Source organism: Gorilla gorilla, chromosome 16, assembly GCF_029281585.2.
Source record: "Gorilla gorilla gorilla isolate KB3781 chromosome 16, NHGRI_mGorGor1-v2.1_pri, whole genome shotgun sequence".
Classification (NCBI taxonomy): Eukaryota; Metazoa; Chordata; class Mammalia; order Primates; family Hominidae; genus Gorilla; species Gorilla gorilla.
Window position 1 is genome coordinate 28,031,782 of NC_073240.2, and position 27,814 is coordinate 28,059,595.

General features: G+C 40.4%; 1 protein-coding gene across 3 annotated transcripts in view; it reads right to left on the minus strand.

Annotated features, from left to right (window-relative positions):
* GABRB3 (gamma-aminobutyric acid type A receptor subunit beta3) overlaps positions 1-8,179 on the minus strand; it is a 230,802-nt gene extending 222,623 nt beyond the window's left edge. Inside the window, exons 1-3 of one of the 3 annotated variants that reach the window (XM_004055859.5) lie at positions 8,017-8,179; positions 7,071-7,162; positions 6,792-6,859 (exon numbers count right to left, since the gene is read on the minus strand). In XM_004055859.5, coding sequence (XP_004055907.1) covers positions 6,792-6,859; positions 7,071-7,162; positions 8,017-8,096 — 240 coding nt within the window. In that variant the 5' untranslated portion in view covers positions 8,097-8,179. Of the gene's footprint in view, positions 1-1,591; positions 2,512-6,791; positions 6,860-7,070; positions 7,163-7,272; positions 7,451-8,016 lie in introns of those variants that run through there. The other 2 variants (XM_004055858.5, XM_055364222.2) reach the window with 2 other exon arrangements.
* Between the last annotated feature and the right edge of the window lie 19,635 nt (positions 8,180-27,814).

Consider the following 27,814-nt stretch of genomic DNA (forward strand, 5'->3'; position numbering starts at 1 on the left):
AAATATTCGTACCTATCGAATATTGGATCCTATGCAAAGAACGGCTCATAGAAACAGCCCTGCCTCACGGAGTGTATGCTCTAACGGAGAGAGATAGAGAAGAAAGACTAGGCAAACAACCACACCCAAAGAACATTTAACACTATAATAAGTGTTGCAGGAAAGAATAAGTTTTCACAGAAATGCAGAATGGGAAATGTCTAATTTAGATAGCAGTGAAGGTCATGGAAGAAGATAAAGTCCTGTGAGCCCTTAACGGAGCATCTTTTGTTGTCCAGCAGCATGATGAGGTAGAAAGATCAAAGAAGCAGAACCAGGTCCCAGCTTTGTCGTGCAGTAAGAGTGAGAAAGTCGGTGCTATTTCTGAGCCTATTTCCTCATCTAAAAAATGGAGATGAGGTTAACACCTCTATTACCTACCTCACCAGCTGATGGATCAAGTTTGATAATCAAATGTGACATAATACCTGAAGCATTTTATAAACCGCAGAATGGTGTAAAACTGTTAGTTACCAACTCCCTAGGTCACACCTCATTATGAATGACAAAAGATTTCAAATGTTTGATAGGCTTCATTTATTTATTCCAAATGTTTGGTAGTCATCAAAATGCAATGATCAGCATGCATAAGACACAGACCCCTATGAGAAAGAAAGGTTCAGTTACTCATAGACGAAAAAGAAGAGCTGTCACCCATATTAGATTCTGAAAAGTCAGTTGATGAATTCAGATGGTATTACTTGTGAAAATTATGAAGTCTGCAGTCCCAAACACGAGCCTTTTTTTCCAAGAGATGTGACACCCTAGGAGAACTCTACACCTGCTATTGACACTTCTCCATTTCTTTTGTTCCTGCATGCATTTCATTAAAAGAACACTACCCTCCTCATTAACATCTACTCCATTCTTCATTTAAATGAAGACCAAATCTACAAGATACCTTCATTTGGCAAGTAGCCCAAGAAGCAACAGCTATCTTTTTGAACTCATTTTATTTCCCATTATCCAAGGAAATATAAACAGAATATTTTATCTTTGGAAAAACCAAATGTTGGAGTCAAAGACAGACACCAGTCATAATTTGTCAACTGCAACTCCAACTGCAACCTACCAGATTTAACTTATTTACATGTAGTTAATTCTTTAACTACATGTAAATAAGCAGATTTGCCCCATCACGTCAAACTAAAGACAACATACCATAAGATCCTAGAGCCCAGCACAGGCTCAAGCAAGAGGCCATCCACAACAGGACCATGCATGTAAGATCCATTTTTTTAAGAGATGTAACATAAGCTTTACAACCTTCCTGAGGGGAAAGGCAAAAAGCATTCTCTTTTTGCTCTCTATACCATACGTTCTAATATTAAACACAAGCCTCTCTTACTAAAGAGCATATTATATAACGTATTATTGTCTTCCATCTCTGAAGTTCATTATATGCTTTCTTATCAGTGCCCCAGCATTGATGTATGATCATAACTTATGCATGAAACATACTGTCAGTGAAAAGTAATGTGCTCAATAAACACCCTTACCTCCCAAATGGAGCAACCTAGAGCCAAGCACAGACACACACCCTGGACCTTACCCCTGAAGTGCCTTCCATGTAAGCAGTTTTCCAACCCCAACTGGGTCAGGGAAACTCTTCCTTTCTGCTGAGTCATCCCCCAGCGTGCTTTGTAATAAGAGCATTAGCGCATTTCCTACCTTTAAACTGCTAATAGCAATTCATATGCAAACTCTGAATATGGCCCAGGGCTCTCCAGAAGCAATCAGTAAAGGACAGCCTGCTAACATGTGATAGTGTGGGTGTCCTCACTGAGATTTTCTCTGTAGAGCTCAGCCTCTTATGATATCACTTTGGTATCAATTGTGTCCCCACACAATGGGCATCTGGAAACCTCCAACTGAATTCCTGAGGATTAAGTGACTTGCCTGATGCTAGACGTTCCCAGGGACTTGGAAACAGAACCCATAGCTCCCAATGCTATAAGGCTTTTTTTAAACACACTACATGGACCCCTGGGATTCAGCTCCTCCTGCCTGAGAACCTGGCCAGGGACTAGATGCACTGTGTTCATTCAGCACTCACTGACGGCAAAGCAGCTTCTAGACCTTGAAGTAGGGGGAAGGAGGACTAATTAACATAAATTTAGTCAAAAGATGTCTAAAAGCTGCATTTTCCAAACCTCTAACCCTAGCTCACTCTAGCCTGAATCTGCCTCTCCTCTTTGCCCCTCTTCTAAAAAGAAAGAAAAAAAAACATAAAATAATAGTGCAAATGTGTGTGTGTGTGATTTTTGTACATGGGTATGACTGTATCCGTTTAGTAGTGACACAGCTCCAAAGCTGCTTCTTGAAATGTGCTAAAATTATGTTCATATGCACACTTATTTCACACCTAGACATTAAAAAATGGATTTTATAAGAAAATGCAACAAGTGAGAAGTGAACACAAAACAGCTAGCATAATGGATGAGTATGTCTCATGATAACTAAAAATACACATTGTATGTTACTATGTTACCCAAAAGGAACTCTAATTTTTAAAAACAAAAAACAATAATTTATTATTTATACACATGAAATGAGAAAAAAAAAGTCCTGTAGTTACACTTTCATTAGGATTGAGTTAATTTTAATGGATTAAGTATGAAGTAATAGCGAAGTGCAAGTTAAATCACAGAAATTATCATTACTATCACTAGAGTCTGAATCTAGTTTTATGTCCCTAATACCAGATAGTCAATGAAGTAAAAAGTAAGTACATGTAACTTCTCCAAATTAACAGATCAAACAATGGCTCATTTTAATAAATTTTTTAAAACTCATATTTTAAAATACTGTTTTTAAATTAAAAATCCCTAATTGTTTTGTTTTTCAATATTTTATGTTTCCTATACTTGCACAGTTTTTCCCATTTGTTGATCTCTTCATCTATCTACTCAACACATTTATTGTTCACTAGAACCACTGGTAAGCACCAAAATTATAACACACACAGTAATTTTCAGCAGACGGTGTTCTTGGACATACGCAATCTCACTTATAGAAATATACAAACTAAATCTCAATAATTATCTAGCCGTGTATAATTTTTATAGATTATCTAAAATTTTAAACAGGGGCTAAGAGAAACAAGAGGGAAGTTACACAAAACAAAATTTTCTTTGACAAGTATCAGGTCAGCTAATTTAAAAAAAAAAAGAATGTATGAAAAGAAACATTAAAAGATTTAGAAAAAAATGGAAATGCATAACTCCACTATCCATGAAGCAAGCTATGGCAAAACCAATGCTAAATATTAAAACATTCAAATCCCTTCCTAGATTGTTTCCACAAAACACCAAAATGAATGATGAGATATGCATTTACATGCTTAACTGATCTATATATGTTTGAGATCGGAGACATTTTTTGGAGGCATCATCTACACACGCTACCAGTAGATAAGGACTGGAGTCTACAATTGTTTAAAGCAAAAAAGCAACAACAGCATCATTCTTGTGTACTATCTGTTACTGTTCTCTGCAATCACACTAAAAAAACTCATGAACAAATGCATACACATCTCTCCCCATTTTGAGATACATGTGTTTTTCAAAGTCCTTGTTTTGAACTTTGGTGGATTTGTATTTATTTCACTACATACACGTTTTCAAAAATGCATCTATCAAAACCTGAGGAGAAAATTTCAAGAAAGAATCTTCCAAGATCATTTATCCCTCATTCATTCTACCTCACCATCGCTAATCCTCTATCTAAATTAACTTTTTGGCCAAAATAGTCATCTTACACCACATCTCAAATCATGTCAATTACCTGCTTTAAAACCTTTACCATCTATAGGTTCCTTATTTCCTGAAATTATCATGTGAAGCCCTTGGCCTCCTGCAGAACGGCCTAGGTGCACAGGGGTTTGTCTTGCTTTTCCAACTTCGTCTCTGGAATCTCCCCTTCTAAATCTCTGATCCTGCTCATCCACCCATTCGTAACTCTGCCATTTTCTTTCCTAACCCAGAATATCCTCCTTCAAGTAAGCCAGTCAGAATTCTATTCATACCCCTCACACAATTTAATTTATTTCATGAAAGTTTCCACATCAAATACCTCCTTCCTCCCAGCCAGCTTCTCTCGTCCCTCCTCCTCCCTCCCTCTCTCCTCTGTGTGCCTCGGTCACTTGTTCCTCTAATGGGACTTGCCACATCCTACCTGTGAACAACCGTTTGTCATATCTGCTCTAAGAGTTACAACACACTTAAAGTGAGACCATTTCTTATTGAGTTTCATAATTTACCACACTTAGTTTTGTGTGACCAGTAAGGTGATTAATAAAGCTCATGAATGGATTTTACTGTTTTCAAACAACATTGACTGAGTGACAGCTCTAATCCTATGCTCATATATTTTCTGTTCTTCCCCTCTAAAACGTGAGTCCCTAAATATTTAACCATTGCTCTATTTGAGGCTCCTTTAGGAACAGGTGAAATACCATAGCTATTATCATGCACAAATGTTTTAAGGAAAATCAGATTTTTCTGAAACATGACGTGACCAATCTGCTTGTGGGAGGAAGACATTTTAAATAGCTGACATTCACATCTGCCCAATAGCCTTCAGTCTCCAATCCTACTGGGATCCTCAATATTTGTTTATAATAGGTGTGTGTTTACAGAGCCAGAAAAATTACTGTCTTAAGAATGCAAAAAAAAATGCGTACAAGTATATTTTGGCATGCTATGCATACCTATTGGCTATGGAATATACACTTAAAGGTTGTTCAATACAATGGCCTGTATCTTCCATTTGTCTTTCTCTTACTGGGTTCAGAGAAAATTGAGACACTTCAAATCATAGACTACAAATTAGGCAAACACTGATGAAGTTTTTAAACGTACCAACTATCAGCATGATGCCAGAACAACTGGAAAACTAAGTTTAAAAAATAATTCAAACAAATATGTGATGGTGTGCAACAGCACACTCTCCTCACTCCGCTAATTATTTTACTATTGTGTAGAGTTCTTAAAGGGCCAAATCAATACATTTTTCTCTTCCACCTGCCATCCTCTGACATAATTATTTTTGACATAATAATCCACTAAATAATCAATTAACTTCTGTACTAAATTGTCTTCCCTAGAGAATGTGAAGTCCCCAGTTGAGAAAATCACAGATCACACAGTGTGGATCTTAAATGTATTAACTTGTTTCCTTATAAACATAAAACAAACATTTTGAGTAAAATTATTTTTATAGTATTACATAAAAAGTAAAATAGACATAATGTTAATTTTTATTGTAAGGTAATTTATGCAGTCACATTCCTTCTGTGTTCCTTGCTAACACTTTTACTGATACAATATTTGACTTACAAATGTCCTAAGTGATATACTTTGGAAAAAAGTACATTTTTAAATACATGGGATTGTAAATTTAAAAGCTTTAGATTAACAGTGAAAAATTAATGAGAACAGCTTGGCGTGGTCAAAAGTTTCTTCCTATAAGATCCTTAGTGGTAGGTATTTTAAAAGTATCTCACTAACGTCTATTTTTAAAAATAGTTTTACTTTATTTGTATATATTCATATATCTGTGACTTACTGCAAAGTTTCTCAAAATATTGTCCACAAAATACCCGCTTCAAAATATTTGAAGAAGTAGTTTTAAATGCAGGGACCCCAAGACTCCAGCCTATCTTGATCAGAATCCCTTGGAGTGAGGAACTAGCAGGCATGCATTTAAAGCAAGTTTGCCCACGTGACTCCGACGTACACGAGAGTTAAGAAGCCTACAGAGTGGATCTAAAACCATGTCTCACTGTATTCTCAATGTTGTATGTCCGAAAGAAAAGTTGCCAAACGATTTTTTCCAAAAAAAAAATATTGTTTACAACTGCTCCTTCCAGAGTGTCCCTCAGCAGAAAACTAAACTAGTTTTCAAATCCCACGGCGTTTCAGCTCAATTAACAAATGAAAGAGCCATCCTTCTCCTGATTCCCTGGCGTCCTAAGGCACTCCTGGCAAAAGCCCGCTTCGCACCTCGGGGTACTGACCTCCGCTTCCCACAGGTCAGAATACTGAATCCAGTCTGCATTCACAGAAGACCTAAGTGACACTGGGTCACCAGCCTCCGACTCTCCCGGTAGAGCGGCTCCTCTGAGAGCCCGCCTAGGCGCGGCCTCCCGCTCTCTGAAGCAGCGGAAGCCTGTCAGCACCTCGGACAGAGACTGGCGGTGCCGGGCCCGGGTCTCCCAGTCCAGGAGGCGCCTTGGAAAAACCGCAGAGACACCCCTGGAACGCACAGACCACTGTCTTCGTTCCCCTTTCCTGCAGCCAGAATCTCTTTCCAAACGACAACAAAGGAAACCTTAAGTACCTCTTACCTAGAATATAGGAGCCACCCCCACATCTCGCCTCTCCCGGTTCCCCAGCGCCTGTTGCTAAGGAGGCGAGACAGCGCTCGGGAAACCTCGGGACCAGGCGACAGAGTGCTGGAGGAGCTGGGAACCCACGGGCAGCGGCAGATGGGAGCACTAGGCCGGCCAGGACCCCTCCGCAGGAAGGGTGCGCCCTCGCGGCTCAGACGCCAGCCAGGCCCCCGAGCGCCCGGGGCGGGTGCAGGGAGCCGGGCAAGCGAGGGGCCGGCGCCCGGGAGCGCGGCTCCCTCTGCGGACCGGGGAAACTCGGCCCCGGCCGAAGAGGCCTCCGGCCCAGCACTGTGGACGCCTGTGATCCCAGACAGCGGGCCGGGGGCTCAGAGACCGCCCTGGGAGGGCGGGCACTCACCATGTTGACTTCGGAAACCATGTCGATGCTGGCGATGTCGATATTCATCCCCACGCAGACCGGGGGACCTGCGGGAAGCACAGGACACGGCGATCAGCCCAGCTCCGGCGCGGGGCGCGGGCGGCTCTGAGGACTGGGGGCTATCCCAGGAGGGGCGCGGGCGAAGGGCCCCCACTCCCACCCGCCGCGGCTCCGCGGATGCGGCCCCCGCCTCCCTCCGCCCAGGCCGCCGCCGCCGTGGGTCGCGCTTCCCGCAGCGGCCGCGCGCAGCCCACTTACCCCCGAAGTCGGGTCTTAGGCGAATGTCGTAGCCTTTCAACAGCTTGTCCACCGTCTCCTTCACAAAGGACATGTTCCCGGGATCGTTCACACTGGGGGAGGGACGGGGAGCACAAAGAGCAGGGTCAGGGGCGGTTCAGCCGCCAGCGCCCCGCGCACCCCGCGCCCTGCCCGCCGCCCGCCGGCCCACCCGCGACCCTACCTCTGGGCGCAGCACACCACAGCCACCAGCACCGGGGCCGAGAAGATGCCGAAAAGCCTTCCTCCCGCAAGGCCCCACATCCCTCCGCCGCGCCCCGGCACGGGGGAGGGGGCGCCCCGCCGCCGTCGCGACCCGCAGCCGGGGCTGCTCCTGCTGCTGCCGCCGCCGCCGCCGCCGCGCTGGCCCGGAGCGGAGGAGGGCGGAGGGGGAGGGGAGGAGGGGGAGGAGCGGGCGCTGGGAGAGGAAGGAGGATCGGGGAGGGAGGAGCGCGCGCGGGCGCGGGGCGGGGGAGGAGGCCGGAGAGTCGGAGGCGGAGCCGCCGCGCCGCGCACCCGGCCCTCCCCCACGCTCGCCGCGGCCCGAGGCCGGGGCCCTGGGCGCTCCCCTCCCGCCTCGGCGGCCGCCGCACGGGACTCGGACCTCTGGGACCGCGGAGTGCGGGGGCGACCTGGGCCGGACGCTGCGAGCGGAGCCGCGGCTGCGCGGAGTCGGGAGGGGCGGGGGGTCGTCCACTGAGCCGGCTCCTCTGGGCTCTCGGCGGCCGGGCGAGTGCGGGGACTGTCGGCAGCCTCGGCGGCGGAAACGCTGCCCGCCTACCCCGGCCCCCGAAGTTGGCCCCGCACGACGACCACCGCCCGCTGCAGCGCAGCCCGAGAGCCCCCGGGTGCCGCGCCTCTGCCCGCCGGACTGCGGGCCGCCGCCTCCCGACGGTGCCTGCAGAACGCCGGGAAGCCCCCGCCTCACCTGCGGGGCTCAGAGCCTCGGGTCCCCAGGGTCCAGGAGAGCCAGATGGGCAGCAGGAGCTCCAGGAGCCCGGAGCACATGGCGCTGTTCCTCCGGCCTAACCTGCTGGGATCCACTCTCCCGCCTAGTCTCCGAGCAGCCAAACGGCGACGCAGGGATCCCCGCCCCTACCCCCACCCCCACCCCCACCCCCAGGCTTTCCCGCCTGACCCGTCTTCCAGCCCCTGGCGTGGCGGCCCTATTTTTCATTTATAAAATTGGACCTTTTTTTTTAACAGCTGCTCCTTAAACTGCACCTCTAACCCTCACTCCTGAACATTTCTTGGGAGCACTGAGCCCTTTCTGCTCACATATATACAAATGTAATGGATGGTTAAGTGAGGCCTGAATATGTGTTTTGTTATCAGCAAACTGGAATCCCAGCCAGACTTGGAGACTGGATTGTCATTCCAGGTAAAATACGTGCCTTTTTTGGTGCCGCCCAGAGCTATCCGTGGTCCTTAATATAAGGCAAGGGTCCTTGCTTCCCTGCAACAGGCCTCCTTCGGCTGTCATTAGAAGGCTACTGGCGCACTGGCGCAAGGACCCTGGTGTACCAGTGCACACCGGATGCACCCCGCCCTCTGGACCACCACCGCACACCTAAGGGGCCACTCACCTACGGCCACAGGTTTTATATTTTAGTGAGTGATCCCCAATAAAGTTTATCTGTACCTCGGATTTCTAATATTGAAGAAGATGGCTACACAATCCTACTTGTAGCCAACTAAGAAAACCTACACATCAAGCTCGTTTTTGTGTTCTGTAGACTTCTTCAGATTATTCCAGGACTTAATGAATGGTTAATAATAGATAACTACTTTCCTGTATTGACTCATTTTTTCCCATGAAGCTTAAGCTTTTCTTTAACATCGTTGAGACTTTACATTAGTAAATACCTAAATCTAGATCCTAAATCTCACGTTGGCATGTTTCTGTGCATTAATTTTAAATATACTGCCTTTTCTAAAAATCAGCTATTTTATTTTTGGAACAGAAAATGTGACCGCAGTACCTGAAAGATTCAGAGATAAATATAGCACCCTAATTATTTTCTGGAAAAGTCTATTCACCACTGCTTTGCATTCAATGTTCTGTTAATGCACAATGGAATTATCTGGAAAATTATATCTGTTGTATCACACACACATTCGTATTTCAGTTTATTTCTCCTATTTGCATGCAGTTCTTCTGGAGAAATGCCCTGCTGGGGATCGTGGCTATAAAAAGTAAACAATGAAAAGAAGTTGTTTTAATAAAACCAACAACATCGCAAGAATTAGCCCCCTTACTACCAGTTTATATGTTCTAAGACTTGCAAAACCACATTACAAACATTATTATCCAACCGTGCATCACATCAGACCTTCTTGGCTTCACCTTCTCTGGAGCTTTTGGCTTTATCACCCCAGCTGCCGCCTCAGCACCCAGTTCTGCAAGAGGTCTGATCAGCTTTACAGGGGAACAAGCCCACATGGGATATGCTCACCTCATATCCACAAGGTCTGAGATGCCACGGGATTTGCTCAGTACTCACATATATGCAATCTGAAATTTCAGGCAAGTTAGAAGTCTGTGGGGCAGACTTTTGTCTAATGGACACATATCCATGGATCAAAGAGTCTCCCTTTATTGCCTCCTAAGAAATGTCCTGAGATGCAGTCGCTGTTGGCCTCTCAAAGATGATCTTGTGAGATAGATCCATCTTTTGTACTTCATACTCAGCAGTGGGTGGTCTGCCTGGTAATGAACCCTCCTATCTGCTCCCTCTCTTTCCATGCCACAATTCCCTTTTCCTTTGCTCCTGTTTTCATTGGAATCAAACATCCTAGTAACATATCACCACCTAAATTTTGCCTCAGGATATGTTTTCTGGGGAACCTAGGCTGAGTTGTAAATTAGTCGGCAAGTCACTATAAGTGTCACCTAAAACACAGTCTCTTTCAAAAGGCAAGATCAAAGAGAAAGACTGCAAAGGTGTGATCAGGATGCATGGGCTATAAGGTCCTTACACACCCACACACTACTGCACATCACAGTCGCTGCCCAACTTGCACCTACATCCGCAACAAAGGGTGGACATGCAGCCTGCCGCCCTTCCTCCTTTCTCAGCTCCCTCCAACATAGGCAGCCATCTGGGAGGGGTGGAGAAGCACTGAACACCAGCACCCACATCCTGGTGCTTTCTTGCTTAGATAGTAATTACGTATTAGCCAAATCAGCAGAAAATTATTAATTCAGTTCTTACTTGCATTCATTTTAGACCGGAAGAAAAAAAGGCTCCAGGAGTCCCACAGAGGGTAATTTTTCATGGCAGAAGGAAAAGGAGATGAATGGCATTTTGTTCATAGGAAGGTGGTTTTAAATGGTCTAGAAGAATATTTGGAGACTCTCAAGGTAAAAAGAAGGAAGGGAAGCAGATAGCTGGGAGGCATCAGGTGATCACGTTACCTTATCCATGTTTGTGCATTTTCATTGACCCAAATGCCTTTTACCCAAACTATTTTGTTCAGTCACTCTTCTTTCTTTTAGAAAACTTGTTTTTTTTAAACAGTATCAAAATTTTCTGGCACTACATTTTAATGCTCTTCAAAAAAACAACTCATAGTACATGAAATAAAATGTTGCATGTATAGTTAGCTGAGTCTGAACAAATGTATAAACAAATGTACATTTTCATCATTCCCAAAGTTCTCTTGTGACCCTTTGACCCATCTGCAACTGAGGGTTCCAGACAAGCTGTGACCCACATAGATTCTGTCATTATACTTGTTACTTTTTTTTTCTTGCCTGTTCTAGGCATTCTATAGAAGTAGAATGATGTACTATACGTTGTTTCATGTCTGGCGTCTTTCACTGGGTGTAATGTTTCTGAGATCTATTCATGTTGTTGCAGATCCATAGTTTGTTCCTTTGTATTGCCAAATAGTATTCCATTCACCTGTTGATGGGTCTTTCTAATTTTAGTGATCATGAATAAAGATTCATATACAGGTCTTTATATGGACATGAGGTTTCATTTCTCTTGGACAAATACCTAGGAGTAAAATGGCTAAATCATGTGGTGAGTGCATGTTTAGTTTTATAAGGAACTGCCAAAATATTCCAAAGCACTTGGAGGATTTTGCATCTCACCCGCAATGCAAGAGAAATGCAGCTGCTCCACATCCTCTCGGTTCATCTTGTTGGGTGTATAGTGGCAACCCATTGTGGTCTTAATTTGCATTTGCCTGGTGATATATAAGCAAGCCTATTTCATTTACATATTGGCCACTCACATTTTCTTTGTGAAGATACAAGATTTCTGCCCATTTTAATTGCATTCTCCATCTTTTTTATGGCGATGTGAGAGGTTTTGTTTTTTTTTTTTTTTTTTTTTTTTTTTTGAGATGGAGTCTCACACTGTCGCCCTGGGTGGGGAGCAGTGGCTCGAGCTCAGCTCCCTGCAACTTCCACCTCCTGGGTTCAAGTGATTCTCCTGCCTCAGCCTCCCAAGTAGCTAGGATTACAGGCACCCACCACCAAACCTGGCTAATTTCTCATATTTTTAGTAGAGACGGGGTTTCACTATGTTGGCCAGGCTGGTCTTGAACTCCTGAACTTGTGATCCGCCTGCCTTGGCCTCCCAAAGTGCTGGGATTACAGGCATGAGTCACCATGCCCAGCTAGAGTTCTTTGTATATTCTGGATATAAATCCTTTGTCAGATATATGTAATGTAAATGTTTTCTCCCAGTCTGCGGCCTTGCTGTTTTATTTCTTTAATAGTATCTTTCAAAGAAAAGAAGAATTTAATTTAGATGAAATGCAATTTATCCATTTTTTTCTTTTAAGGTTCACACTTTTGATATTCTACTTTAGAAATCATTGCCTAATTAAAAGTTAAGATTTTCTGCATGTTATCTAAAAGTTAGCATTAATATTTAGACTTGTTACTTGTTAACTTTTGTGGATGATGTAAGGATCAAGGTTCTTCCAAATGAAGTGTATTAGTTCTCACACTGCTATAAAGAAATACCTGAGACTGGGTAATTTGTAAAGAAAAAATGGTTAATTGGTTCACAGTTCTGCGGACTGTGTGGAAAGCAAAGCGGCTTGTTTCTGGGGAGGCCTCAGGAAACATAATCACGGCGGAAGGCAAAGGGGAAGCAGACATGTCACATGGCCAGAGCAGGAGGAAGAGGGAGAGGAGGGGAGGTGCTACACACTTTTAAACAATCAGATCTCACAATAACTCACTCACTTTTGTCACAACACCAAGGGGGATGGTGTTAAACCAGGAGAAACCTCCCCCATGATCCAATCACCTCCCACCAGGCCCCACCTCCAACACTGGGGATTATAATTTAACATGAGATTTAGGCAGGGACATAGATTCAAACCATATTATGAACCATGATTTGTTGGAAATATTCTTTCCTTCAATCTGGTTACCTTTATATTTGTGTTGAGAAACAATTGATCTTATATGTGTGGCTGTGTTTTTTTACTCTATTTACTTTTCCATTAATTTATCTATATATCTTTATACTAACCCATACTGTTTTGATTAATGTAGCTATAAAGTTAATATTGAAATAATGTAGCATATTCAATCCAATTTTGTTCTCCAAAATTATTTTAACTATGTGACGTCTTTGCATTTTCATAAATATTTTAGAATGATTTTTTCAATTTCTATAAAGAAGCCTGATGGGAGTTTAATTTGTATTACATAAACTGTGTAGATGAATCTAGGGAAAATTGACATCTTAACATTTCATATTTTGTTATTATAAGTGATTTTAAAATATCTAATTGCCAATTGCATACTGCTAGTACATATAAATGATTAACTTTTCTATATCATTACATCCTACAACCTTACTCAATGTACTTATTTTAATAGACTTTTTTGTAGATTCCTTAGGATTATATCCAAGAGATAATTACGTCATCTGTGAATATAGACAGTTTATTTCTTCCTCTCCTATATGTAGATATTTTAAATTTCTTTTTCTTGCCTTACAGTACTGGCTGGGGTTTCCAGTACAATGTGGAAAGGAAGTGGTAAGAGTGGACACCCTTGCCTTGTTCCAATATTAGGGGAAAATATTCAGATTTTGTCATTGCTGTTGTTCGGGATTTTTGTTTTTTGTTCGTTTGTTTACCATTAAGTATGGTGTTGACATCTTCTTCTTATTTTTCTTCTGTTTTCCCTCCCCTACCCTCTCTTCCTTTTCTTTCATCTCCTGGAAAAGTTTAGTCCTAAGAGTAGAGAAGTACATGGTGTGCACCTGGTACGGAGTAGGGAGCTCTCAGGCCAGAGTCCAGGCAGCGTGAAGACGGCACCGAAGCTTCATAGCTTGAGAAAACTGAGAAAAGCACCATTTCACATGGAAGGCTTAGTTTGAAAATCACAGCCAAAGCGAAGTAAGGAAGGCCTGGAGAGGGAGAGCCAGCCATAGTTCTCAGATCATGGAACGTGGGCAAAGTAGCCTGTATTTGAAATTATAGCCAAAGCAAAGCTAAGAGAACATCCCCATTGAGGCCTGGTCTGGCTTGGCAGTCTGTTTCAGAGGGTGAGGAGAGTGTCTATGCATGAAGCCTGCCCTGCATGAGGGTCTAAGCCCACGCAAGAGGAGGAGAGCAAGCACTGGGTGGGCGAGCCTGGCATACAAAGTTCGAGCTCACACAGTGCTACGAGGGTTCCCCCACAGGAAGGCATACACAAGGTGAAGATGAGGGGAGCATTCACTTGATAAGGTAACCTGTTGTGGAAAAACAGCCCAAGCAAGGTCAGGAAGGCATCCATGTACTGGGATGGCCCAAAATGGGGAGTCAGAACCTGAACAGGAAGAGGAGAATGCCAGCACGGAATGGAAACAGTGGCAGCAATGGGAGACATAGTGGGAAGTTAATCCAATAAATACATATACCAAGAGTAATGGAACCCGAGTTTCTCTCTGTTGGAGATGGGAATTACGAGTACAAAAAAAAAGGAGAAATAATCTCTGTGGTATGATTGCAATTGAATGTATTAGTGTGAACTACTGATTTTAAACTGTATAAATACAACTATATACATACAAACATGTATATATGTACTTACTGTATACCTACATATACACACGTATGTGTGTGTGTGTGTGTATTCTCTGCTTCTACCCACCAAGAGGGCCTGGGAACAGTGACAGCACAATAGCAATGAGCACCCCCATGCACCCAGATCTTGGCTTCTCCATACTATTTTCTACTGAAAGGAACCAGAGCTACTTAGGAAAATGGATACTTCCAGAGACAGACAGGGAAAGTGTAAGATGGGATTGGAACATTTGTGGCAGAGCAAGGAGGTGTTCAAATAATGATGAGAACATGTCAAAAAGACATAAAATCCAGCTTGAATGTTTTTATACTGCCTAATTCTGGAATGATTTGAGTAAAAATAAAAAATAATAATGAATTACAACCCAAAGGAAAAAATAGGAAAATTAGAGTTCATACACATTGTGTTTGATCACGAATGATATATTTTGATTAACGGTAATATACTACATAGCATTTAAGTATATGTTTCACAAAATTATAAAATTAACTATAAAATTAATTATAAATTGAAAACAGTATATTTATAATTCAGCTAGGCCAATACTACCTTAATCAACAGATCAATATGAACAAATTTAAAAAATGAGATATCTCAAACTTATGCATCCCATGATATAACACAGTGAGATTATATCAGTTTGTCATTTTCACAAAAATATACAAGCTAAATCCAATCACAAGGAAACATCAGACAAATCTGAACTAAGAGAGTTCCTACAACATAATAACCCTATGATAATTCAAAAGTGCAAATGCCATTGTGCCCGGAATTGGTGGGTTCCTGGTCTCACTAATTTCAAGAATGAAGCCACGGACCCTCGTGGTGAGTGTTACAGTTCTTAACGGCAACGTGTCCACAGTCTGTTCCTCCTGACGATGAAATGTGTTCAGTTTCTTCCTTCTCGTAGGTTCGCGGTTTTGCTGGCTTCACGAGTGACGCAGCAGACCTTCACGGTGAGTGTTACAGCTCATAAACCTAGGATGAACCCCAAGAACGAGCAGCAGCAAGATTTATTGCAAACAGCAAAAGAACAAAACCTCTACACTGCACAAACGGACGAAAGCGGGTTGCCACTGCCAGTTCGGGCAGCCTGCTTTTATTCTCTAATCTGGTCCCACCCACGTCCTGCTGATTGGTCCACTTTACAGAGAGCCGATTGGTCTGTTTTACAGAGAGCTGATTGGTCCATTTTGACAGGGTGCTGATTGGTGCATTTACAATCCCTGAGCTAGACACAAAAGTTCTCCACCTCCCCACTAGATTAGCTAGATACAGTGTCCACACAAAGCTTCTCCAAGTCCCCACCAGAGTAGCTAGATACAGTGTCGATTGGTGCATTCACAAACCCTGAGCTAGACACTGGGTGCTGATTGGTGTGTTTACAAACCTTGAGCTAGATACAGAGTGCCAATTGGTGTATTTACAATTCCTTAGCCAGACATAAAGGTTCTCCAAGTCCCCACCAGACTCAGGAGCCCAGCTGGCTTCACCCAGTGGATCCCGCACGGGGGTGCAGGTGGAGCTGCCAGTCCCGTGCAGCGCGCCCACACTCAGCCCCTGGGTGGTGGATGGGACTGGACGCCATGGAGCAGCAGGCAGCGCTCGTCCAGGAGGCTCGGGCTGTGCAGGAGTCCAAGACGCAGGGCGGGGAGGCTCAGGCATGGCAGGCTGCAGGTCCCGAGCCCTGCCCCACGGGGAAGCAGCTAAGGCCCGGCAAAAAGTCGAGCACAGCACCTGCTGGCCCAGGTGCTAAACCCCTCACTGCCCGGGGACGGCGGGGCCGGTTGGCCACTCCGAGTGTGGGACTCGCTGAGCCCACGCCCACCCAGAACTCGCGCTGGCCAGCAAGCCTCGGAGGCAGGCCCGGTTCCGCCCGCGCCTCTCCCTCCACACCTCCCGGCAAGCTCAGGGAGCCAGCTCCAGCCTTGGCCAGCCCAGAAAGGGGCTCCCACAGTGCAGCTGTGGGCTGAAAGGCTCCTCAAGCATGGCCAGAGTGGGCGCCAAGGCCAAAGAGGTCCCGAAAGCGAGCGAGGGCTGTGAGTGCTGCCAGCACGCTGTCACCTCTCACCATCAAAGTCCAGAAAAGACTGATAAACTACTCCAAACGAAAGTAAACCAGAGACAGGAATTCTTAATGCATGCATAATTCTGGACTCCATCATTTTGCTGTAAAATACTTTAATGAGGCAATTGATTGATCTTAAATGGGGTGTAAAGATTGAATGGCAATAATTTAACAATATTTCCTGATATTTTGATGGTTGTATTGTAATAACACTGAAAGGCTCTTTGTATGTATGAAACCACACTAAGATACGTGAGAAAAGTTTTCTGTAATGTTGACTTCAAACTAAAAAAAAAAAGTGTAAGGAAGTTCTGCAGATGCTCTTTATCAGATTAAGGAAATTGCCTACTATTCCTAGTTTAATGGAGAGCCTTTATCAAAAAAGGTATGCAATTTCATCAGATGCTTTTTTTTTTTGTATCTATGAGATAATCAATTTTCTCCTTTACTCTTTTAACATGATAAATGACATTGATTTTTCAAATGTTAAGCAACATTTGTATTCCTAGAATAAACACTGCTTGGTCATTTTGCTTATACTTTTTACCTGTTACTGTATTTGATTGCCCAATATTATTATTAAAAATGTGTGTGCCTATGGTCATGAGTGTTTTGGTGTATGTTTCCCTTTTCTCGCCTAGTTTTTGTATTAGTGCGATGCTGACCTCAGAAAGCAAGGTTCCATGTGTGTTCCTTTCTCCTGTAATTTTTGAAAGATTTTTCTGTAGGATTGTCATTACATCTTTCTTAGTTTCTAGAATTTGCCAATGAAGCCAATGAAGTTTGAACATTTTAATTTTTAAATAATAAATACATTATCTTCAGCAGACATAGACTAGATTTATTTCTAAACTTATTAATAAAAAATATTTATAACATTCTCTTATAATTTTCAAAGTTTGTAGTGCATGTAGTTATGCTCCCACTTTCTTTTCTGATATTAGTAGTTTGTGTCCTCTTTTTTATACTGATGAGTCTAGCTAAAAGTTGCTTACTTTCATTCATCTTTTCAAATAATCTGTTTTGGTTGTACCACTTTGCTCTATTATTTGTTTTGTATCGATTTCTGCTTTTGTTTTTACTATTTCCTTTCTTCTACTTTCTTTGGGCTTACTTTGCTTTTTTCTTTTCTAGTTTCTTAGGATTGAAGCTTAATGATTTTTAGGACTTTTCTAATACGGGCATTTAAAGCTATGTATTTCTAAGCTTCATTAGTATTCCAAAAGATTTAGTATGCTATATTTTAATTTTCATTTACTTCATAGTATTTTCTCATTTATTTTTATTTGCCATAGGTATTTAGAAGTATGTTCTCTAATTTCAAACCATTAAAAGATGCTAGATTCTATTTTGTTATTTTTAATTTTGTTATAACTAGAGAACGTATTTCCTATAGATTCAGCTCTTCTAAATTTGCTGTGATAAAATTTCTGACCTGTGCATGGTTTAGGTTGGTGATTATACCATGCACACTTGAGCAGATAGTGCATTCTGTTCTTTGGGATGGAGTATTGTATAAATGTCAATTAGGTTAAGTTGGCTGACAGTGATGTTTGGGTTTTATATATCCTTACTGATTTTCTGTGTACTTGTTTAGTCAATTACTGAGAGGGGAATGTTGATGTCTTTAAATATTATTATTATTTGTCTATTCTTTCAATTCTTTGAGTTTCTGCTACTTGTCTACTTGTCTTTTCAAACTGTTATTTGGTGCATAGGCATGCAGGAGTTTTATGATTTTTTTTTTTTTAGATGGGTTCTTGTGCTGTTGCCCAGGCCAGAGTGCAGTGGCATGATCTTGGCTCAGTGCAACCTCTGCGTCCAGAGTTCAAGCGATTCTCCTGCCTCAGACTCCTGAGTAGCCGGGACTACAGGTGCGCACTACCACACACCTGGCTAGTTTTTTGTATTTTTAGTAGAGATGGGGTTTCACCATCTTGGCCAGGCTGGTCTCGAACTCCTGAGCTTGTGATCCACCCAATGAATTGTCTCTTTTATTATCGGAAATGTTCCTCTTTGTTGCTGATAGTATTCTTTGCCTGGAGCCAGCTTTGTCTTATCTTAGTAAGTACTCCAACTCTTTTATAATTTTTCCTTTTATTTTAACCTATTTGCTTAGAGTTAAAATCATTTTTGTGGGCTTCATTTAGTCAGGCCAAGTTTCTTTATCATGTCTGATAATTCCTGCCTTTTAGTTGGACTGTCCAGTTCAGATCTATTTAATAGAAATGTAATGTAAGCCACACACTGAAATTTTCAAAAACATTCTGTAGCCATATTAAAAAGAGAAAAGTGGAATTAATTTTAGTAATGTATTTTACTTAACCCAATATATCCAAAATATATTTCAATCTTTAATCGATGTAATGAAAAAAAAGTGTCATAGTAAGTATTCAAAATCTGGTGTGTTTTTGACACTTGCAGGGTAGGTCCATTTCTGGTGCTCAGTAGTCACAAGTGGCTACTAGCTACCATTTTGCACAATGCAAACCTAAACTACCTGTATTTAATGTCATTATTGAAGTGGTAAAGTTTAAGCCAAGCATCATTACTTTCGTTTTGTTTTCTGTTTGTCTCATGTGTTCATTGCCCTTTCCCACCTTTTCTTGCCTTTTAAAAAATTCAGTTCGGCTTGGTGCAGTGGCTCACACCTTTAATCTCAGCACTTTCGGAGGTTGAGGCAGGCGGATCACGAGGTCAAGAGGTCAAGACCATCCTGGCCAACTTGGTGAACCCCGTCTCTACTAAAAATACAAAAATTAGCTGGGCGTAGTGGCGCATGCCTGTAGTCCCAGTTACACGTGAGGCTGAGGCAGGAGAATCACTTGAACCCGGCAGGCAGAGGTTGCAGTGAGCCGAGATCACGCCACTGCACTTCCAGCCTGATGACAGAGTGGGACTCCATCTCAAACAAAGAAACCCCTCAAATCGTTTTTTTTTAGCATTCAATTCCATATTTACTGTGGGGTTATAAACTATGCCTTTTTTCTGGTGTTTAAGGTTTACAACATTTACATACAGGCTAGTGTCAAATACTGTAATTCTATTTAAAGTTTAATGCAAGAACCTTACCACAGTGCAATTGTATCACCCCCAAACTGTGTGCTATTTTCTTATATCCTATATATGTTAAAATACCATAACACACTGATATTGCTATACCTTTCAAGAAATATTTTAAAATAAAATTCTCATAATACATATTTGCTGTTTATAGCACTCTTTATTACTTTGTAGTTATATAAGTTTTCATCTGACATCATTTTGTCCAAAAAACTTACTGTAACATTTATTCTACAGCACATCTGCTAGTGACAATTCTAGCTTTTCTTGACTGAAAATCTTGTTTGCCTACATTTTCATGAGATTATTTTGCTAGATGTAAAAGTCAGAAGTTGACAAGCTCTCTTTTAGCACTTTAAAAATAGTAGTCCCTTGTTACTTCATAAGAAATTAACATGTATTTCAATAATAAATTAATAAAAATACATTATCTCTATCTTCATGTACATTTTTTTTTTTTCAGAGACAGGGTCGTGCTCTGTCACCCAGGATGGAGTACAGTAGTACAATCATAGCTCACCGCAGTCTCAAACTCCGGGGCTCAAACGATCCTCCTGGCTCAGCTTCCCTAGTGGCTGGGACTTAGAGGTGCACGCCACTGAGACCAGCTAAGTTGTTTTTTTTTTTTTTTTGTAGAGACAAAGTATCAGTTAGCTGCTTTCAACCTCCTCGCTTCAAGTGATCCTCCCAAAGTGCTGGGATTATAGACATGAGCCACTGCACCTAGCCCTTAACATCTTAAGTATATTAATACACCATCTGAGTTGGTTTTAAGTTTTTCCGTCTATCAATACTTATCACCAATTTTATCTTGATGTTCCTAGATGTGGTTTTTTGTTGATCCTTCTTGGAATTCATCGAGCTTCTCAGGTCTGTGTGTTTATAGCTTTCATCTCATTTGGATAATTTCCAGCTAACATTTTCAAAAACATTTTTCCTCCCCTCTTGGGAAACTCCAATTACACATATGTGTGACACTTCGATATAGTCTCACAGGCCTCTGAATATTTTTTTCAGTGTGTTTTCACTGTGCTTTAGTTCAGATAGCCATATTACTACGTTTTCAAGTTGTCTTTTTAAAACCTTTATATTCTTATGTTTACACAGTAGGTATATGTATTTATGTGGTACATGAGATATTTTGGCACAGGCATACAACGCATACTGATTACATCAAGGTAAATGGGGTATTCATCTCCTCAAGCATATATCATTTGTGTCACAAACATTCCAGTTATACTGTTATTTTTAAATGTACAATATTGATTGTAGTCGTCCTATTGTGCTACCAAATACATCCTATGCATTCTAACTATATTTTGTTATAATTATGCAATTATAATTACACATGTTAGAAAATTATACAATTACATATTAGAGACAAAAACCACAATTTGCACCAACCTAATATATATTCTTTGTGAAATTGCTAGGTTTTTCCAAATATAATATTGCATCATCTGCAAACAAGGACAATTTGACTTCTTCCTTTCCAGTTTGGATGCCCTTTCTCTTGTCTGCTCTATAGCTAGGATTTCAAGTACTATATTGAGTAACAGTGGGGACAGTGGGAATCCCAACTTCTCTTGTCTTCTGCATTATGCAATTTGCTTTCAGTCTTGTCCGGTGACACAATCTTTTCAGAAATTGTATTTGAGCTCTAAAAATTTCATTTGGTTCTTCTTATTCCATTATTGTCTTCATTGTGTTCATTTTTTATTTAAACCATTAAGCTCATCAACAGTAGTTTTATCATTTTCTTGTCTGGTTATTCAATCATTTCTTGCGCTGTTATTATGAGTGGTTTTTTTTTTTCGGCTTATGTGTTACGTTTTCCTGAATTTTAGTATGCTAATAGTTCTTTTCAGACTCTGCACATTGTGAACTTTGTTGTTCTGTGCTGTATTTTGCCATCTTTTAAAGGGTGTTTGTCTTTATTCCAGCAGTTGTTATGTAACGATCAGTTTCACCTTTTCGAGAGTAGTTTTAAAGTTCTTTAAAGGGAAGGTCTAAGGTGGCCTTTAACCTAAAGCTATTTTAGTCCTACTACTAAAGCATTACCCTTCTGGGATACCTACTTAATATGCCCATTTAATGGTCTTTATGTGTTTAATAAAGATCCTCCATCCTTGCTGGTTAGAATTATAAAGTCATCTAGTCTTGTGTAAACTCCGAAAATCATATAGGTTGTAGGTCCCGGCTTATTGTCTATTCAGCTCTGTGAAGACTCACTCTATGCATGTACAGCTTAATACTCAACAACAAATGCAAGAGAACCCAGATGTCTTGAGCTCTCTCTGCAAAGCATCCTCCTCTCTCATTCTATATTCGGCAAATTTAAGTTGCTGCATTTTCTCAGAACGCTGATCTCTGTTCTCTCGTGATCTGCCATGTCTTGCTTAAGATTCTTTTCACCACACTGTAGTCCATAAAGGTCTCTACGCAAAAAGCCAAGTCAATTGTAGGGTTCTTGTTTCCTTTCTCTAAGGGATCACAGTACCGAACTACCTATCGTTTAATGACTACGTACAGTTGTTTCATAGGTTTTCTTCAGCTTTTCTAGTGACTTATGATAGAAAGGCAAGTCTAGTCACATTTACTTCATTATTGCTGGAAGGAGAACTCAAGCTGATTTTGATTATATAGAGAAATGACTATTGATGTTACTAAGAGCAATTACTGAGAGTAATCGTCATTGTTCTCAGAATACTGAACTAAAAGCAGCAAAGGTTCTTATCTCAGTATCTCATTAAATCCATAACTTTACTAGCGAAGTATGTTTAATATATCCTGTTAAGTGTATTTACACCTATGGCAAAATCCTAATCAGAAAGGCTAATTTAAAACCCTTGTCTCTGGAAGTTTTTGAAATGCCAATAGGGAGAGGGGAAAAGACGTGAGCTGCTTGGCTAATTTTTAACTAATCGAAGAAACAGAAGACAAGAATTGCCCTGAAGAACATGATTCCTGGTGATAATGTAAAATATTTTTCAATAATAAATCATATAGTTTGTTGTCGTCTTCCTGCCTCTGGAACATTTTACCACCCAAGGTTTCCAAAAATACTCTACTTACACCACAAACACCACAAGTGCTTAATCCAATGATGATACAATGTGCATTTCTGACATATTACCCAGATTTTAACATATTCAGTAACAATGGACTTAGAAGTCTATCAGTCAATCAGTGATTTCCAAAACATCATTAATTTCTTTTAAGATTCATGCCATGGTCCCCTTTTTCTTCTTCTCCTGAGTCATTCTTTGTGTGGGTCTCCTTCCTAACTTGACTAAATAGCAATGATGATCACAAATAGTGAAAAGATGGCCTAATACAAGTATAAAGCTGGGTGCAACGAGACACAGATAAAGAACTGTTTTCGTGTTTTAAGATCATACAAATAGGAAACTGACACAAGCTTGAAAGTCTAACTCCACCATAGGGCTGCATCTTAAGTGTAAATCAAAACACAACTAAAAATAAAACGAAAAAATGTTGCACCATTTCAATACATCTGAATTTTTGAGTAGTCTCTAGTTTGAGAAGAAACACCCTTGCGTTTTCTTTTACGAAATACACACTGAATTATCAGAGATAAAAAGACATGTATGCAAGTTACATCGAAATATATTGGCAAAAATAATTTGTGTGTGTTTGTATTTGTAGAGTCAGATGAAAAAACAATGTGGAACAATATTTTAAACTGCTAAATCTGAGTAACGTGCATGGTAGTTCTGTATGATTTTTGCAACTTTCCAGTAAGTTTGAAATAATTTCACAATAAGTTTGTAAAAAATACTCTAGCATTTATTAACATGTTAATGTGTTAAATTATTTCATTATACGTTACATTTAAGTATATATAGTCTAAATCAAACTGTGGATTTTAACATTGTATATTATACAGCAATAAATTGTGAAAATGTACTCTATGGTCTACATGTCTTTAACATATGTACTGTAACTTATATTAATAATTAAGCTTCACACCATTATATTATAGCATGTTGAAATACATAATGTATAATTTAAGCAAATAAGGTTGTTATCTAAAACGTTTAGAAGCCAGTCTGAAAATGCTTTCAGGTTTCTGTCTCCTTTTCATATTTAAGATCCATTTAAATTACACCATTTTTGAGATCTACCTTATCCTAGACATTTTGCTAACAAATTTATCAAACAAAATTACAAATCTAATACAGTTCTTGCCTTTTAACAACTTGTGATAGTGGCATTTCAAAGCCTATTAAGAACTCAACGATTATCCATTTCTTTGCATAAGATTTTAACGGGGAAGACAACAGCACTGTGAGCCTTCACTGAGAAAAAAATGGAAGCGGCTGCAGGCAAGCCTTAACATAAAGACCCCACCAACGAAAACAAAAAGAGGACTTACCGAGATGGAAGAAGTGGAACTTGAAGACGCCCGTACCTACTATTGCGTCCAGAACTTAAACTTTCCGGCAGGTTATTGGCCTCACTGACTTCAGAAATGAAGCCGCAAACTCTCGCGGTGAGTCTTACAACTCTTAAGGATACAGTGCCTGGAGTTTGCTCCTCCAAATGTTAAGACGGGTCCAGAGTTTTTTTCTTGTAGAGGGTTGGTAGTCTCAGTTCATGACCTATGTGAAGCTGTAGACCTCTGCAGCGAGTGTTACAGCTCTTAAAGGTAGCATATCCCGAATTGTTCGTTCCTCCGGGTGGGTTAGTGGACTGATTACTCTTGCTGACTTCAGAAGTAAAACCACATACCTCTGCAGTATCACAGCTCATAAACACTGTGCCGTCCCAAAGAGTGAACAGCAGCAAGATTTACTGGAAATAGCCAAATAACAAACACTCCACAACGTGAAGGACACCCAAGCACATTGCCGCAGATGCTCCGGTGGCCAGCATTTATTCCCTTAGTTGGCACCACCCACATCCTGCTGATTGGTCCATTTTACAGAGTGCTGATTGGTCCATTTTACTGAGCACTGATTGGTCCATTTTGCAGAGTGCTGATTGGTCTGTTTTTACAGCATGCTGATTGGTGCTTTTACAAACCTTCGGCTAGACACAGAGCACTGATTGGTGTGTTTACAATCCTTTAGCTAGACAGAAAAGTTTTCCAAGTCCCCACCCAACCCAGAAGCCCAGTCAGCTTCACCTCTCATGACTAAAGTCAGTTGCTTACCTGCTAAGAAAAGTCATGGAGTGGTGACAGAAGAAGAAGATACAAATTTTATTCCACCAGATCAGCTGAATTTAGCCTGCAGAGTGCTAGAATAGCAAACATTTCAGCCATCCGTACTACTTCAATTGTGTTCTTTGACTATGAACGTCTGTTCATAGAGCCACAAAAGTACACTTGTTAAATAGTAGCTTCAGTTATCAGCTGAAGACAAGTGCAATGTGCTAGTTAAATGGTAACACCATGAAGAGGGAGGGAAGTGGAGGAGGGAAGACTCTACTCTCCTTGTGCAAAGAACTTCTACTGAGGTAATAATGTGTATGGATGGCCCCCAGATACCCAAATGCTTGTGCATATCATTAGACTTCCTACACTTGTGTAACTAGTTTTTATTCCTTAAGATTACGATTTTTAGATTTCTCCCTATTAATAAATGTGGCTCCAGTAAGTTTGCACACACATATAAATGTCTTATCAAAGAATATATACATCTTCGTATTCACTAAATATTGACAAAAATTCTTTTCCAAATGGACTCTATCAATTTACAGTTATAATAGCAGAGCTTGAAACTTCTCTTTGGTCTATATATTCAATAATTCTCTGTAATACCAATAATTACATTTTTGTCAATTTGTTCTATAATGAAATAGTAGTGCGGTGATAATTTGCAGTTCCCTGTTTATTCGTAACTTTAGAAATCTTTTCAGATTTTCTGACCGTTTATATTTGCTTGTACCTTCAGACAAAGACAAACTTTATTTTTCTTACTGAATCATAGGTTATGGATTGTCACATGCTAATTTTTTGTACAAGTGCTTCACATGCTAAGAATGTCAACCTCCCCTTTTTCCTGTGTTATTCTGCTTTTAGTCTCCTTAGAATTTTGTTTATTCACAGGGTTTTGCAACCAACACCACGATCTCTGTTTATAACATTTTCATCCATCTAAAAGAAGCCCTGTAAACATTAGCAATCAAACCCAGCCTCACTACCCACTGCTCCCACACCAACCTTCCTCAGACCAAAGCTTCTCATTGTATTTTTAAGCTATTTTTATCTTATTTTATTTATTTATTATTTTTGAAAGAGGGTCTCGCTCTGTTGCCCAGGCTGGAGTGCAGTGACACCATCATGGCTCACTGAAACCTCTGCATCCCAGGCTCAGGTAATCTTCCCACCTCAGCCTCCCTCACCTCACCTCAACTGGAACAACAGGCACACGCCACCATGCCTGGCTGATTATTTTTTATTTTTTATTTTTTTGTAGAGACAAGTTTCACCTGTTGCCCAGGCTGGTCTCCAACTCCTGGGCTCAAGTGATCCACCCACCTGGGCCTCCCGAAGTTGTGGGATTACAGGCGTGAGCCACCGCTCCCAGCTCCTCATTGTATTTTTAAATGACTATTAGAAACATACCGAGACCATCCTGGCTAACACAGTGAAATCCCGTCTGTACTAAAAATACAAAAAAATTAACCGGGAGTTGTAGGGGGCGCCTGTAGTCCCAGCTACATGAGGCTGAGGCAGGAGAATGGCGTGAACCCGGGAGGCGGCGCTTGCAGTGAGCCGAGATAGCGCCACTGCACACCAGCCTGGGCGACAGAGCGAGACTTCGTCTCAAAAAAAAAAAGCATGCAGGAAAATTATTAACTTTATGCTAATTTTGAGGTACAAGACTTACTGAATATTTTTCTTTTGGTTCTAAATACTTTAAAACTTTATTTTCCTGGTATTTTAGGTGAATATTTATAACATCTGAAATAAGACAAATGTGTGTTCTCTTGTCAATTGCTAATATCACATTAATTTAGCCATTATTGCATTGCCTCTGATGTACAAAACAATGTTAAACATTGATTATTGTAGATATTCTTGTCATCTCACTTTAATAGTTCCTTGATGATTACTTGTTCACAATAAAATTTGACACGTAAAATATATTATTCTTCATATTAAGATTAGATATCATATAATAAGTAAAAATGGGTATTTTTTTAACATCCGAAGGAGTATTAGTCTACTCATCACTATGAATTTTCTTTCTTTTTAAGTCTCTGATAACGAATCTTGAATTATATTTTTGAGATTGTATACATATTATATATCTTCACTGATATATGAATTTACAGATTTCTGCCTAAAAACCACATTGGCAGTGTTTCTATATGCAATTTCATGTATTTTTGCCTTTTCTTTTCTTAAAATTAGAATATTTGTCATTGCCTTTTACTCTTTTTCCCAAAAAGAGATATTGGATTCATACATCATTTCTATTCTTTATTTGCTTTCTAAATTACTGATATATATTTTCATTAATTTCTTCTGTATTTGTGTGTATTTATTACATTTCATCCCCCTTCCTGCCTTAAATGTTAAAATCATGAAATTTTTTATTTCTCGTGTTTTTTGTTTGTTTGTTTGTTTGTTTAAGGCTATAAATTTTCTTCTGAATCAGCTTTGGCTACATTAGTGGATTTCAGTATACAATGATACTCCATGATTGCCAATTTTATTTCATCTTTGACCCAAAATACTTTTAAAAATTTCCAAGTAATAAGGTTTTTACTTTATTTTTTAATTTTTAAAAATATGATGTTATTTCCAGATTTTTGCAGTGTAATCAGAACATTGATCAATATTTTTCTGTTATTTTTAGTTTATTGGTGTGTTGCAATATATAAACAATTGTTATAAGTGCTTCATAAGCATTTAGAGAGGAGTTTGTAGTGCTTCTCTATTATCGAAGTTGGTAAGTTTAGGCAAAAAGCCATTGATTATATGATTCAGATATACGTTTTAGAAATCTTTATTTTTGCCACCTTGTTTTACAAAGATAGGAGAAACATTTGTTAAACGTTTTTATTGCTATCACATTATCATGAATTTTTTTCCAAGCTGTAGAATTTTTATCACATCACTTCCTGAGCACCAAACAAGAAGTATGGTTTTTAACTAACAGCTACTTTGCACTCAGCAACATGATATCTCTCTGATACGTCCCTTTTTTCTTTTTAAAATAATACTTTTAAAAATGTATTTATTTAAGAGATGTGGGTCTTGCTGTGCTGTCCAGCCTGGACTTGAACTTTTGGGCTCAAACCATCCTCCCATCTCAGCCTCCTGATAAACTGGAACTATTCAGATGGGTACCACTGTGCCTGGCATGTTTTTTATTCCTGACACTCTTTCAAAACATCTGTGTATGATTCTAGCATTCTGTCTATTGTAACAGGAATATCACTTACGAATTTTACCACACATCGTTTCATTTAAAAATATACAGCTCTTGGAAACATGAGTCTATTTCCCCTTATGCAAACAGCAACAGAAAAGCATTCTTTCAACAGATGAGCATGTTGAATCTA